Genomic DNA, 15,935 nt, shown 5'->3' on the forward strand with positions numbered 1-15,935 from the left:
GTTCCAATAGAAAAGCACCTTCTTCTACACTGAACCACATGGTTTAACCTGTGGCTGTGTGGTCTAAGGGCATCATGCTTTGGGCTCTGGCTGCAGCATGGACGCAGCTTCGAGTCACCTGGGGAAAGACGATAACTTTTCTCCTGAGATTTCGACTTGTGGCCACCCACCATTGTGAGGAAATTGGGGAGCTAAGAATGAGTAGCGTAAAACGGTCATGAAAACCTACGACAAAGACTTGGGGTTCATTGTGCTGACCACGTCACTCCACAGTTGGTTGGATGATCTCCCACCTCGGGTGAGAGACCAGCAGTCCGTATGTAGGCTGTTGAGCCAGGGGTATTATTATTAACGACAGCAATCAAGACACACACAATATGGCCCAATGGCAGCTCCCTGCACCTGACTCACTACACTAGCTTCTTCATCTGAGGCTTTCATTCCCTTCCCCACCATATGCTTTCTCAAGATAACAAGGCAGGCATCAGGTTGCCACTGCAAACGAACACAATTATTTACTTGTCAATGTGCAGTCCCGTTTTTAATTGAACACACTGTACCTGTGACTGATAGTTACTTTTAAAAAAAATGCTCTAAAGGTGCCACTGAAATTAAGATGTCAAAATTTTCTAGCTTTTGCATATGTAAATGGATCATATTAGTGTGACGTCACGAGTCCAAACAAATCTACCACGTGTTTTTTCCTATCTCTAGCCGTTGAATGTTCCATCAGAAGGGTTACATTTAAGAATCGTGACAGCAATTATGAAGCACAATTGTGATGTGTATCCTACATCAATGTAAAGATGAGATTTCGGAGAATGCATCTAGATATAACACATACCTTACAGATGAGAATGTAAAGAATAAATGGAGTAGGAAATAGAGTAAAGCGAGTAAAGCGAAAGCTCCTAACGATGTCCGATCCGGAATCGCAGCCTGCTGGTTTCCCATCAGCCAAAGCGGCAGCATGACCTACTTGAGATCGGGTGAGCTCGGCCTGCTTCGGAACTGGAATGTCTAGATTTTGTATAAAAATTCATGATTTTCTTACTCCAGTTATTCTCTATCTTAGTCTCAGTAAGGTATGTGTTATACAAAGGCTGTCGCAGAGAAGGTGAGACTAATTCCTGTACAGGAAAACAGCGACCTCCATTGGCTAGCAAATGTACCAGCGTAAAAATTTGGTTCATTAGCTGCCGATTGAGACCAAAATGAGTGCAATAGGTCAAAATGTCGTGTCTGCGTAGCAGTTAAATAAAAGACAAGCATGTACATGGACCCCTCCAAGAATCATTGAAATGAAATACAAAAATTACAAACCACAAAATTTTTATTCAGAATCAGCCATATCGAGTACACGTACATCTTTTGCAAAATATGCACCATTGACAGCTAAGCAAGCATCCATACGCTCCTGACACTTTGTGAATGTCTTTGAAAATTCGTCATCAGGTAGCGAACTGAAGAAAACTTGTGCTGTGGTGATCACTTCTTTGATAGTCATGCAGAGCAAACCTCCTTCATTTTCAAATGATCACGCAAAATTCGGTGGACTGTGTCCTTCGATATGCCCAAATGTGCACTTAGCATTCACACAGACATATCATCACAAATAATTGCTGCAACAGTATTCACTAGCGTCTCATTAATCACGGGACAGTCTTTATCCAGGATGCGGAAGCAAAGTGCCTGATTCGCGCCCATCTTCGAACAACTTGTGCCATTGGTACACTGTGGCTCTACTCAGTCTGTCTTGATCGGCATATGCCTGTTGAAACATTGCATATTTTTCCGGAGCATTTCTCCCTAAACGCCAACAAAATTTTATGGCATGTCGCTGTTCATCTTGAATACTCATCGCGAAAAGCAATGTTATACACAAAAACCTGGAGAGGTAAACTAAACACGTTCCACGTAAATCAACACAGCTGCTCACTAAAGTGGTTTCGCAACATGTGACAACTTGCTACGGAAACAGAATGAGTATCCTACACGATGCGACTAGTGCCAAAACCATAGGCAGTGTTACCAAGCCAGGAAAAAATCTGTCTCACTTTCTCTGCGACAGCCTTTGTATATAGACATATTCTCCTAAATCTCATCTTTGCATTGATGTATGATACACATTTTGTTTCATAACTGCTGTCACAATAATTAAAGCCACCTCTTCCGATGGAAATTTCAATGGATTTGAAAAGGTGAAAAATACATTATCACTTTGTTTAGACTCAACACTGCTCTGTCGTCTGCTGGGACGTCACCACTAATAAGGTCCATTCATCTAGAATTACTGACTTTACTAATACTGGCATAATTACTGGAATTCCACGTCAGTTGACACCTGTTTCTCGGTTAATTTATCATGCTTTGTAATTACTATTTAATCTGGATAGGTAGAAATGTTATTTGAACTATGACATCCTAGGGCATTCCTGATACCACTTTTGAATCGATACTGATTCCCACTGATAGTGATACCGATGCTTGAAAACTAATAATACAAAGTTGTACAAAATATTGATTCCTACAGGGTGTGGCAATGAATCGGGCAATTTTAAATACTCCACACTAAAAACAAAATAATACATAAGGTAAAGGTAAGGTAAATTTCCCCATGCACATAGCACCATGCCCTGAAACATATTTAGAGGATGGGGGGGTAAGGTGTCACACATTCACGATCTCTGCCATTAGCCCAGGTACCCATTGATTTGAGGCTGGGTGAGCCCCAAAGCTGCATTATGAAGGAACAAGGCCAGACAGATCCAACCTTAGATCATGTACCCAGGGAATTGAACCCAGGTCTTACGCGTGGTGGTTAGATGCCCTACCGACTAAACCAACGTGGCTCATAAATAATACCCAAAACACAATAGAAAACATACATAGTTAAGACAAAATGAACGACTTTCTTCATTGAAGAAGAAATACGAAAATAAAATACAATCCTTACATTGTGATTTGGATTTATTAAACTAACATTACTATGACGATCTCCACTACACTCCACACTCTCTCAGTCTTTTGGGCAGGTTACATATCACACCGCAGCATGGCTACAGGAATTTGCACCTCCTCTTCCCGGATCCAATCACTAAGTCCATTGCTTTCAAATACCTGTTTCCGAAATACATACTGTTCGGACATGTAACTATCATTGTTTTTGTAATATGCTTTCACAGTGAATGCACGCTGTGCCCCATTCCACGACTTATCATAACTGAATGGTAAATCAGGAGCTGCAAGGTGGTGGTAGTCACATGCAACAACTAGCTGCATCCAGTGTTTTTCTCTATGAAATGATTTGAGTACTCTTCATAAGAACACAAAGAGAATGAACTTCTATGAAGATCACGTAAAGTTAACCACGGCTGCTGAACATACTACAGTATACATTAATGTAAGTTCGGCATTAATTATTTTTTTTATTTTTACCATCAGCTTGGCAAGAAGGTTTCAGTATTACGTACTGTCAGGGAATTAAAGCAGGGTGTGTGTTGGAGGGGGCACACCAAGAGAAATGTATATTCCGAAGTTCGTAATTGCAGGGGCCCGGATTTTGATGACATTTCATCTTTTAACCGCTGCAACGTAGACATTGCTAACTAGTACAGAAATCCTGAACACCCTCCTCAGGTTGAAGAAATTAATTTTTTGGGGTCATTTTTTACATTTTTTTTATTTTTTGGTAATTTTTTAAAATTTTGTGTCATTTTTAGGTCATTTTTTAAAAAAAATTGTGTCATTGCATGCTGAAACATAAGAAGCTCAACAATTTCAGTTTTGTCTGAATATTTATATGTGACAATTATATTGTATTATTAATATATAAATCAATTATATATTATATTTTTGTTGCCCAAATGTACTCATTTTAGAACATGACAGAATATCATGTATACTCTGACAATCTTCCTGGATAGCTTTGATTCAAATTAACAGAAGTGTGGCTACTTAAAGAGAGAGAGAGAGAGAGAGAGAAGAAAGTTTTAAAATATTAACCTTGATTTTTAATATTTGGAGGATAATTTGAATTTTATGTTGTTTAAAAATTAACAAGATTAATTGTAATTTAATGAAAACTAATTAATTTTTAAATTTTTATGGTCCTTAGTGCAATTAATTAATAAAACATGTTATATATGAATTATATCATGTAGAAATAAATCAACTGCAAAGCATTTTGGTAATTTTTGAAATAACGAGCGAGTTACTTTCTCATATGAGTACCTGTACATATAATTTAGTTACTGTTTAGCGAAATATGTGTAAGTCAATTGTTCTTTAAAAAAAACTAACTTTGCAACACTGGATTAAAGCAGCAGCGTCACAACACATCCTAGTCAGCTTCTTCTGCCCAGAACACAAACAGGCGAGTAAAACTGAGTAACAGACTTTTATATTAGTAATAATGTTTTACGTGCTCCTTGCGTGTAACCTAACTACAAATAATAACGCATCTCAAATTAAAATTTTCATATATTCAACACTACCTGTTGAATTTTAGGAGTTATACTTTTCAAGGACCTGTAGTCAATCTTATGCCCCCCCCCCATTTCCTTTCACGGCAGCTACGCCTCGGATCATTCACAGGTGATAAACACTGTCTTCCCTCCAATCGCAGATGTTCTCATAAAGAATTGTGAGCACGTAAACTCCCTCCTCTATGCAGGGCGGTCAGACTGGTTCAAGACATTAGCTGCGCAGGGTAGGAGGGGTGGGTATTTCTTACCATTAGACCGGGCAGGTCGCGGGCAGGCAATGGATCAAGTTAGAATACCTCTAGGCCCTATCCGCACATCCCCTAAAAATGTGCCTTCCTGGCATGGTGATATACGCATGGGGAACTTTACCTTACTGACACTTTCTAATTCTCATACCATCCAATACACTGGTATTGGTTCAGCCTTACTAAATAAAAACTACATCCTACAAAGCAGTTATCAGTATCAGAAGACTTTGAATTAACTCTTCTCACCGACCTAAAAATAAGCGGCGTGTGGCCAGGAACTGAGAAGTACTCGTTGCCTCCCCGCGTCTGAGCCGGTCCCTGCTGGTCCCCCTGGCTCTCTGCATCTTCCTCCCCCTGCAGGGGCCTCCACCAGTGCTCCAGCAGAGCCTGCAGCAGCAGGTTTCCATAGTTCACTGTAAAACAATCAACAGTTTATCAAAAACCAAATCCTAAGACCTTGCTCTGTGCGAACAAAAAGTCACTGTGCACCTGATGTAATGATGCTGATGTAAGCTTATCCCACTACATTCTTTTTCTGAGGGGCGAAATGAAAAACTCTGTATTTGCGTAATGTTCAGCCTGTGCTTGGCCTATTTAACTCTCAGATGCCAAGATGTGACACCTATGTCACTTCTATTTTCACAGAATATACCGAGACTCAAGTAATGTTCAGAGATGCATGTTTAAAGTACTACATGCACCTTGAGGCATGCCACTAGTAATTAGTAACAATTTCATTATGGATATATTTGGAAGGAGTAGTAGCAACTTCTCCCCCCTCCAAAAAAAATTGCATCTTTTACATTAGAATTTTCTTTATTTTCTGTGAAAATATCAGCAGCAAGTGCGCAATTCTTGCCACGAGAATGAAACACACATCATGCAGCACTGTTTTGAACCTTCACGCATTGGTGTGGCCTACATTCATATTTTGCAAAAAAATAAGACTTTTTTCCTTTAATTTTATTCTTTTTCTATTTGGTAAATGATTTTTTTTTGTTTTACCATAGGCTTGTAGCTTAGACAGTACTAAAAAAATGAGCTAAAATTTGTAACCTAGCATTCGTAGTTGCCAAATTATATATTTTTATTAAAAACCTTGCACAACTTTAAACATCCTGCTGAAAACATGCTTGGCATTTAAGGATTAAGGAAGATTTTTTAAAATTATATGCTATTTACGAGTACATTATGATGCAGACTGTAGCATGCTAGAATGAGTGTTTAAGCATGTTTGGAGATGCAAAGGTCACCTCAAATAACTTATACAGTCAACTCTCGATACAACGACCTTTCACAATTCCTCGGAAAAGGGTCGTTGTTTCGAAGGGGTTGTTATTGGAATTTGCACCAATTTTCAGCTTAAACGGAGCTCAAACGGACATAAAGATGCCTAGGAGATGGTAACACCATGTATCCTGGTAGTTATACAACCTGTTATGCGCATGACGCGTGTTGTGAAAAGGAAAATAGAACATGAAAACGTTTTCATAAAAAAGGATTTAAAATAATGTTACTTTCTTTCAATTGTGCACAGTCGTTGCTCTCCCAGGAAATTCTTACCATTCTAGTTCATGAGAAACCCGTTTGCAGTGAGACCTATGGAAAGGAAAACAATCTCTCGCTTATTGCAAGCGAAACTCAAAGAATCTTGACACCAGTCAGACTGGCGCCAGCAAAAGTCGGAAGATATCTGGCAGAATGAAGGTTGGATTTTATACGGGTCTACCTTGACTTGCATTGTAATCCAGCGTGAAAAAGGAAACGCGCAACTTGCGATCTGTTTTCACTCAGTGCGTATTCTAGGACACATCATTAAACAGGGTCGCAGTCGATAATCATTCGGGTTTGGAATTGGATTTCACTTTAAACTGTATATTTAGTCCCGATTAGCCCATCAGCATAAAATGAACTTAAAACAAGCTTTATGAAACTGCGCATTTTCACGTATCAAAATGGTAGATCGTTATTTACTCTCACCTTAATCGACGATTTAATGTTGGATTTAGGACTATTCTCGATGTCAAACACCCACTCCTTCAAAAGTTTTCCACTTGAATAATGTATTATAATCGGTCTCAGCGAACATTCCTACATTTAACTTTTTTTTTCCTGAATGGTTCTGAAGAAAATGTTGATGGGAGTTAAATTTACAGTTTTGCTTATCAGAACAGAAGGCGCAGAACATGAAGTTGTTTTAACTCTTGTTTTCCTTTCTGGAGATCGAATTTCGTTATCGTCAAATCAAAACAGCTTTGCGAGATTCAAAACAATAACCTTTTCCTGAGTCATTGCTGTTATCAGCAAGCAAGAGCTTTGCAGACGCTAGACAAAACACTGGCGCCAGGTGCAGGGTAAAAACAAGGAGACGGGCTGGAAGTTCGAGCAACTGGTGGCGGAACAGAAAAATAAGACTGAACTTTTAACAGCAGTGTAAAGAAAAAAGAAATGACCCTTGCTTTACGTTTTACCATTCAACAGACAATAATACGGGCAATATTTGCTATGCAGACAACAGCATTAAAAAAAATAGGACCTGAATTCTGCAATTATCAACATTGCCGTGCACACCAGTGGCGGAGAATGAGCTGGGGAAAGGGAAGCACTTTTTTTTACTTGTTCTATGGTTTTTGTCCGTTTTCAAGAATGTATCCAGAACTGGTTGCCCCATTTCAGACGTCAAAGGAAAGGAATAGGGGTGGATCCTCTTCCACCCTCGCCTGTAATCCACCCGTGTGCACACACGAGCAAGAAAATCGTGGCTGAAACAATCGGCATCGCCCCTCCCTCCACGTTTGCTGACAGGAAAAGAGGGAGAAGTCAGTCAGCCAACGGAACATTTTTTTTGGCAGATATTACGACATCGACACAATTAGGAAAACGTATGAAGTGGGATTATGATGCACGTAAAATCGAAGTAAACTTTTATGGAAACCTGGATGACAACGCATTAAGTGGGTTGACGATCTTTAGTTGGCCCATGTGGTTTTGATTATCTCTAACAGTTTCGCTTTTTTATGACGTGTTACAGGGGAAAAAGAACACGTTTTGAATGAAAGCGGTTACCGGAAGTTGTCGGAACCTTCTGAACTCTAGGTCAGAGCTGGACAGACTTCCAGGTGCCACGCGTCTGTATTTTGGAACCTTCCTGCGACCTTATCTCTCAAGCTGGTGAATTTATCGATGAGATCTGCCATACACATAGCAAAGACTGCAAATCCAGCGGTCATTTCTGTCTGCTCACCCCCCCCCCCCCCCCAAGTTTTCGGTAGCTCTCAGAACAAGGAAACAAGTCAAGGTCGATTTAAAATAACATCGAAGCACATTCGATCTTCTCTTCTCGCGTATCCAAGAGCAAGAATGGCAAAACAAGCCTGGCTTGGGTAGCGGCCATCGGGTGCGGAGTAACATTGGTGCTCTTGAGGGAGGGAAGGGCAGAAGTCAAGTGATTGGATATCACTCAAAATGGTGTAGTGGTGTCTATTTTTAGTTCAGACCCAATTGTGAGCGGTAGAGCGCTGTGAAGGGAATGAGTGAAAAAAAAACAACGCATTTTTCGGCCGATTTCCTTCAATTTTTTTAAACTTTTTTCCCAAATTTTTCAACTTTTTTCTAAATTTTTCACGGTTCCGGCGAAAAGGGTCGTTACTTCGAGAGGGTCGTTATACCCGGGGTCGTAGAATCGAGAGTTGACTGTATAAATATTCTGTACAAGAAAAAAACATTTTGCATCAGATGGACAATGTCACCTTTTGACTACACTACAAAACGTATTTGAATATGCATTCACAGTTGTAAAAATTAGCAATTTATGAGGTGATTGCGAATTCAGCATTTACAATCTGCTGTTTATTTGGACCTAGCTTATAGATTAATTTAAAACTTTTTCTGAACACTTGTAGTAGATAGATTATGAAATATCTAGAATGTTAAAATAATTTCATAGGTCGACGATCTAATTGTTTTTTGTTTGTTTGTTTTAAAATACAGAGTTGTGTAAACCTGTATGTTTTCCAGACACAGATTAAAGCAATGCTTTACATAAATTAGAACTAGGGCTGAGCCGATACCGGTGGTATCGGCGAGTATCGGTTGATTTTCTTTTACCAATATCATCCGATACCAAAGATTTTCTGTGGCTAGAAGAGCGGGCGAAGGCAACAGCTCGTCTCAACATTTGTCCTTTTTAAAAGTTTGTTCACCCTTCCTTGTGACAGATTGGGAGACCAGCACAGGAAGTACCATAGATTTTCCTAGAATCATACACCCCCACCCTACTTGGAAGCAGATGGCAAGATGAAAGGCATGGGCAAGTGAAAGCTGAACCCAAACATGACCATGAAGTCATGTAACTGCTTAGTTAACGCTGTGGGAAATAAACCATTTATTGCCAATTCTTGCTTGAAGCTCTTGGTGGTAAGATAGGTGGATGTTTTTAACTCCCGCCGCACTAATTCCGGGTCAGGTAGTTACAGAGTTCTTGGAAAAGAAGGATGAAGGTCACTGTGAAAATAGCTTTGCTTTATCTACGTTCAAGCGCGAAGGGGAATCAACAATTTATACTTATCCTCTTCACTTCTGTCTTTCATGTGACTGCCGGTATCGGCCAATGATGGCTATTTATTTCTGCCGAAATCTGGCTCCCGTGGCAGAGTGGTTAGCACATTTCGCTATGATGCCAAGGTTCAAATCCCAGCCTGGGCCTGGATGTTTGGGAGTGTCCATTCATCAATTTCATCACATCATCACTCATCCCCATCTTCGCAAATTAGCCATAAGTGGCACAAAGAGCAAAGTAAAATAAATCAAATCAATCAATCAATTTCCGCCGAGATTAGATTGGGAACATACGGCTTTGAATAACAGTACTAAGAAAGATAAGCTAATCGGGACTGGACCTACATTTTAAAGTGGGACCCAAACCACTATGTGCCTCCACTGAGTATCGAACCCGTGATCTATGGATTACAAGGCAACGGCGACACCATCAAGAGGCCCCTCGAAAGATTTATGTACACCAGTACTTACAATAATGTACATAAAATATTTATTGGAACTTTACTTTTCATCAAATGGACGTACCATCATTCTTTTTGTTATTCAAGAAATATTCAATTTTTTACTTCTTTGACATAAATTTCATTGGCATGACTGTTGTTTTTTTTTCACAAATTTTAGCGGTCTTAACTACACGTAAGCTAGATGATGAATATTTGCTTTTTTATCTCTGATTTTATACCGTCTTTTTACTATTTATGTAATAACAATATTTTTTAGTCACGATAGAAAGAACAAAATAGTATTAGCATTGTCTTCCCTCCGTTTCTTAGTCTGCGGTTACATACAACAATATTCCAGACGCATAAGAGAAATTAAGTACTAATTAATTAATTCTCACATTATTACAAATAATTATATTAACGTAATAAATAGAAACAATTTTATTATTATATTCCCGAGATGCTTGGCTCGGACTGGCTCCCCAAATGTATTTCTAGAATTGTGCCTAGTGATGACGAGTTAGTATGACTCGGTAACTAGCATTTGTTATTTTGTACTGGAATTATACAAGTATTGGTATCGGTATAGGCATCGGTATTGGCAAAGGGTGTTATCGCCTCAGCTCTAATTAGTATCTATGTGTATTATTATATTACCATGGTTACCATGTTGACAACTATGTATGAGATTAAAGGGCAAATTTGGAAACTATTCAACATGGGAAAAGGTAATACCGACTCACACTTGGAATGATTTGAACAAATCTGTGTTTTAATTGCACTTTATGCACAGTAAGGCTAATCGGGACTGGACCTACAGTTTAAAGTGTGATTCGAAACACTATGTGCCTCCACCGGGTATCGAACCCGGGAGCCCTTGATTACAAGGTGACGACGCTACCATTTTGGCTAATAGCATTCCAAATGAAAAACAAATCAGTCTGTGGAGGAAATTTGTATGATATTTTCGTTACTGCAGATTCTGTTGCTAGTAATAAGTAAAGAGGAATAAAAAAATATATATTGGTGGATCATTTAAAACCTAAGCATAATTTAGTTGCAGAAAGGTACCATTTTCATCTTATGGAGCAAGAAGGCACCATTGAAATAAATTATTAATTGAAATAAATAAATTATGGTGTAGATTTCAGAAAAGAATGTTAACTAATAACACATTTAACAACATATTTTCTACGATTTCCTGAAAAACAGGGAATACTTGATAGTCTCAGTCCTATCCGGAAAGGGTTAAATTATAATCTTCATATATTGAAGATGTGATTGTGATTTTGTCACCAAAGGTTCTAGGTTTGAGTTTTGGCCTGAGCCTTCCCTTGCGGAAGGGAGTTACCAGAATGATTCTGGCCTAGCACACAAAAATCCAATCAGTAGCGGTGAAGCCCTGTTGTCAATTCTCCAACCCTGTTTATTAGGAGGGAACAGAGAAGGGAAGAAGAAAGATCACACACTTCTTTGGTCAGTTTGCGGTTTCTATTAGAGATGGCCAAAACTTTCTGCAATCTGAAAAATTTTAAATCCAGATTCAGAAATTTTACTCTGCAGAGTTTGCAGGCATTCTGGATTTCGGAGGGAGAAGTTTGTAATATTTTCTCCCCATTTTTTCAAGTAGAATTTGTTAGCAAAGGGCTTAATGTGCTTTATTTTAACTTTCGCCTTCCTGAACGGGCACAACAATGTGTCTGTCATAGTGATATTAAAAGGGATAGTCAGAAAAATATCTTCCCGTATGTTTATTTTCAGAAAGCATGAAGATTTTTGATTGGTTATATGTTATGACTCGCAAACTTTTGATGTGGCCTTTTGCCGCGTCTTGTGCACTCGCAGACGTGGTTCGCGTATTTGAAAAGTTTTGAATGTAACGTTATGTGTGTATGAACTCTAATATGGTCAAATATTCAAAATGTTTTAATTGTCCATTTTCTTAATAATAAACTGGGTAAGTAAAAACTGCTTCAAGATAGTTAGTCATCGACACTAAATTGGAAAACCAATATTTATATCTTTCGTCATTTTCACATTTTTAAACGTAATTGAAAACTATTGTTTTCCGTCATTCCCCTCAAAATCCTACCTCTTTACTGTAATAAATTCTGACGCTAATATTCTGAAATACGAAAAGTCTAGCATAATTCACTTACAGTAGTTTTTGGGGTGAAAATAAAGTTAAAGTCCCCTAGGAACGTCCGTTTCCATGTTCAACAAAAGAATGGCAAACTCTTAAATAATTGTTTGTTATTATACCTCTAAGCATTTAATTAAAACAACCACGATGTAGATATTTTCGAATTGAGGATACCAATATCTAATTGTATCTGGACTGAATCTCCTTATGTAGATGTCCCCCTTGTTTGAAGTACCTTTTCTAACCAGAAGTTGATTCATATGTGTTGTTGTTGATCTGTGAGAAACATTATCGCTAGACAATGAGGAATGAATCAAACAATGTGAGCAAAAGAAGCACCATGGAAACGGGTTGCTAAGGATGTGAAAAAAGGGCATTTTGACCCTTAAGAAAGGGCCGATTGAGCGATTTCTTAATTTTCTCGGCACGATTTCATGGGGGGTCGTAATTGGGCATTTTCTTCCTCCGTGCCTTCCGTCATGGAGAACATTTATGTCAGCGAGTGGTGGGATTGGAGCTAAATATATTAGACTCGCGCATTTCGACGTGGCCACGTCTTGTACACTCACATACGTGACCTTCGGCAATGTTTTGGTTTCCTCAATACTCTTAATGTCTTTGAAAATAGGAGTGTATTATTGGAAGAATGGAAACGAGTAAGTATGTTAGCGTATTTGAAAAGTTTAGTCCGTAACGTTGTGTGTGTACGGGCTCTAATATTGTACAAAAATTCCAATTATTATTGTATATTTTCTTAATAATAAATTGAGTAATTAATATCCGTTTCAAAATAGTTAGTTAGATGTTTTTGTGTAAACAACTTCAATAGCGACACTATATTGGAAAACGAATATTTATGTCTTTTGTCATTTTTCACATTTTGCCATTTCACGTACTCAGACACGAAATATATCTACGAACACAAGCCACAAATCTTACGGGATATACTAAACTACTAAAAATTGTTAATTGCATCAGAATTTCAAACTCAAATTTAACTAATCAGCTTCAAGATGCCTTATCTTGCAATAATCTTCCATCTGTCAGATAGTATATTCTGCAAAGGACTCAAAGAAAATGGATTGAGATAATTCTGTTATACAGTGGAACCTTGGGTTTTACATTTTTCAGGGGACTAAGTTGAAAAATTTAAAATGCGGGAAAATGTAAAACCGGGAATGCAAAATCGGGGTTCCACTGTATTTTCCATGCAGGTTTATTTTCCTTCAACAAAAATAAAAGCTAATCTGTGAAAAACGTGCCTCAAGGCATTCATAAATATGTACATATTCAATTGGATCTAGATTAATAAAAGTTGCAATTTTCCACGTCTACGAAGAAAAATTCACACGGAATCCATGCCAATCATTCAAGCATAATTCCCAGAATTCCCAGTGAGTAGCCACCCTGTTCTTTTGTTGTTTGATGCACGATCTTTTAATTGCAGAGGGCACCAGCGTACTGCTGTGTTGAAGACAGGTAGAGTCGAGAAGTGTGTGCCCGGCCACATGGAGAACAGATGTGTTTGCAATCATGGACAAAGAATGAAGTGTGAGCTGTTGTTCGCAATGAATGGGCACGTGGGACTTCCGGTATGGAAATTCATAAATGGCTGGTGGAAGTGTGTGGGCATCACGTAATGTCAAAGTAAATAGCAATATTTGCAATTATCTAGAAGTGGTAGGAAAGTGAAGTAAAATAACCCCAATCAATCAATCCCAATCATACGGCCAAATGCTTAACCACATTCCGAGTTTCTTAGTCGGCATTCCATACTATCATTCATGCTCAGTGTGGTGATTAGTCGAAGAGGCAGAAAAGGGACGCAAGAGAAGAAAAAGCAGAAACAATCAATCAGCTACAAAACACCATAGATTCCACATACAGCAATTACTCAATCACACAATCCTCAAGTATAAAAATTTAATAGTAACCTTACAGCATGAAAAATATTTAATACAGATCACAAACCTTTCTGGTCCACTGTGTCATTTGGAGCTAGTCCTGCTTCCCTTGCCGATACCCACGCAGAGAAGCAGTCGTTCTCATCTTGGCCAAGATGGATAGTGAGCATCTGAAACAGAACGACATGGTATAATTCTGCAGAAATTGTTTTCAGCCATTAGCTTTTGAAACAACACTTACGGGAATGTAACAAAGCCAATGGATGATATTCAGTGAACAACTTCCCGCACAATCCACTGCACCATATTTCCTGCAAACAGATCAGATCCTGCGTTAAAAACATGCCGGATGGGTAAGCATTGTGTGTATGGTCTTTGCTGAAGTGATTCAAGATATGATTATCATCTTCATATCAGGAATCGGTACTTTTTTCCTTTTCAGAAGCCCTACAGCAACCATGAAAAGTGTTTAAAGTGGTTAAATGTGTGAGGAATGAAAGATTTACACTCGTACACTCACTCGTACTCGTTCGAGTTTCCCATCCTCAAGTATGCTATGCTCGTGCCTATACACTCAAATATCATCTTAATGTGATATTGTACACACACACACACACACATATGTAAAACTCAATATGCTGACCAAGGCAGAAATTTATTTTATTATAAAACATAAACTAAACGTAACGTTTCAACCTTCTAGCGAGGTCTTCTTCAGACTCTGCACCAAGTACAAATGTAACAAGGTACAAAACAGGATGATTTATATACACAAACATTACTCCCCTCCAGACTATTGGAAAGTTGTTTTGGAACATTCTATCAGTTCTTCCCTTGTCAACTGTACTTTCACCTAAAAGGCTAAACATATTTACTTCCATCTAAAATGTGGTTGGACCCTTTATCTCATGCTCTTTTTCCTTCATTTTTCTTCCTTCTCCTCTTCTCTTTCTCTCTTGTCCTTTCCACTCTTTCTAACACCTTCTTCCATTCTTTGTTTAACTTCAGTCCCCCATTCCAGTTCATTGTGTCTTCTTCACCTTTCTTCTCTATTTCCTTGACCTCGTGGGATGAGGCTAAGGACATGACAGACATGACATAGAGTGAGATGAGGCTAAGCAGATAGGAAGGGAGAAGAGAATGATAGTGAGAAAATTGAAGGAGGCCAAGGAAATAGAGAAGTAAGGTGAAGAAGACACAATGAACTGGAATGGGGGACTGAAGTTAAACAAATAATGGAAGAAGGTGTTAGAAAGAGTGGAAAGGACAAGAGAGAAAGAGGAGAGAAGGAAGAAGAATGAAGGAAAAAGGGCATGAGATAAAGAGTCCAATGATGACTATGTTCACTTAAGTTTCAATTTCACAGCATCTTTCACTTCATGAGAGCCCATTACGACAGACAAATTACGATTATGTGTGTGCTACTAGGCTTCAAGTGTGTACTGCTCATTTACCTTGTTTGAGCATTATTTGCTCAAGCAATGAAGCTCTGAACTTCATGTGCTATCTTACATCGTCCATGAAAACTATTTGGCACTCAAGCAAAATCCTCTCCCTGTAGCATTCTAATTTACACATAAATAGAAAATTACCAAAGGTCATTATGTGTGCAGCAAGCACTTTGAACATGGCAATGCACCAACACCTGAAAATCCAGATCCCATACCAGTTTGGTATTCAAGTGAAAAAGCAAGTGATTTTTATTCATTTTAAGCAACATTATTTCATTTTACTGTTATAATATTTTGTTGATTTAGGTCTCGGGAGCTTCTGATTTCACGTATGAAGGAAAATGATAAGCAGCTAATGTTGAAATTATGTTAAGCAATTTCTTCTTTTCCGAATGATTACGCGTACCTGCTGCCTTAAATATATACCTATTGATTTAGTATAAAGGTAAGCGGTGACTGCTTGTATAGTTATAATTGGTAGAATGCAGTTTCATATCTATATATTTTTTTCTTCTCTGTTTGCCGGACTTCATCTTGTGTATTCAACCATTTCTTCCAAAAGTGCACTGCATCGTGACACGAAGTTAAATATCATCCATTAGCAATGGAGAATAACAGCTGTCATTTCTATATCAAAACCAGTTGAACCACCATGAGGATCAGCAAAAGCATAGGATATTTGCATCATTTACCAGGTAACCA

General features: G+C 38.4%; 1 protein-coding gene across 2 annotated transcripts in view; it reads right to left on the reverse strand.

The window, feature by feature from the left end:
• Window positions 1-15,935, reverse strand: part of LOC145997164 (WD repeat-containing protein 48) — a 74,405-nt gene that overhangs the window by 10,537 nt on the left and 47,933 nt on the right. For both annotated transcript variants that reach the window (XM_083133843.1, XM_083133842.1), the window contains exons 9-10: window positions 13,850-13,952; window positions 4,986-5,148 (exon numbers count right to left, since the gene is read on the reverse strand). In XM_083133843.1, the coding sequence (XP_082989969.1) occupies window positions 4,986-5,148; window positions 13,850-13,952 (266 nt within the window). The remainder of the gene's footprint in view (window positions 1-4,985; window positions 5,149-13,849; window positions 13,953-15,935) is intronic.

This window comes from Lepisma saccharinum, chromosome 13 (genome assembly GCF_977018435.1).
Source record: "Lepisma saccharinum chromosome 13, izLepSacc3.1, whole genome shotgun sequence".
NCBI lineage: Eukaryota > Metazoa > Arthropoda > Insecta > Zygentoma > Lepismatidae > Lepisma > Lepisma saccharinum.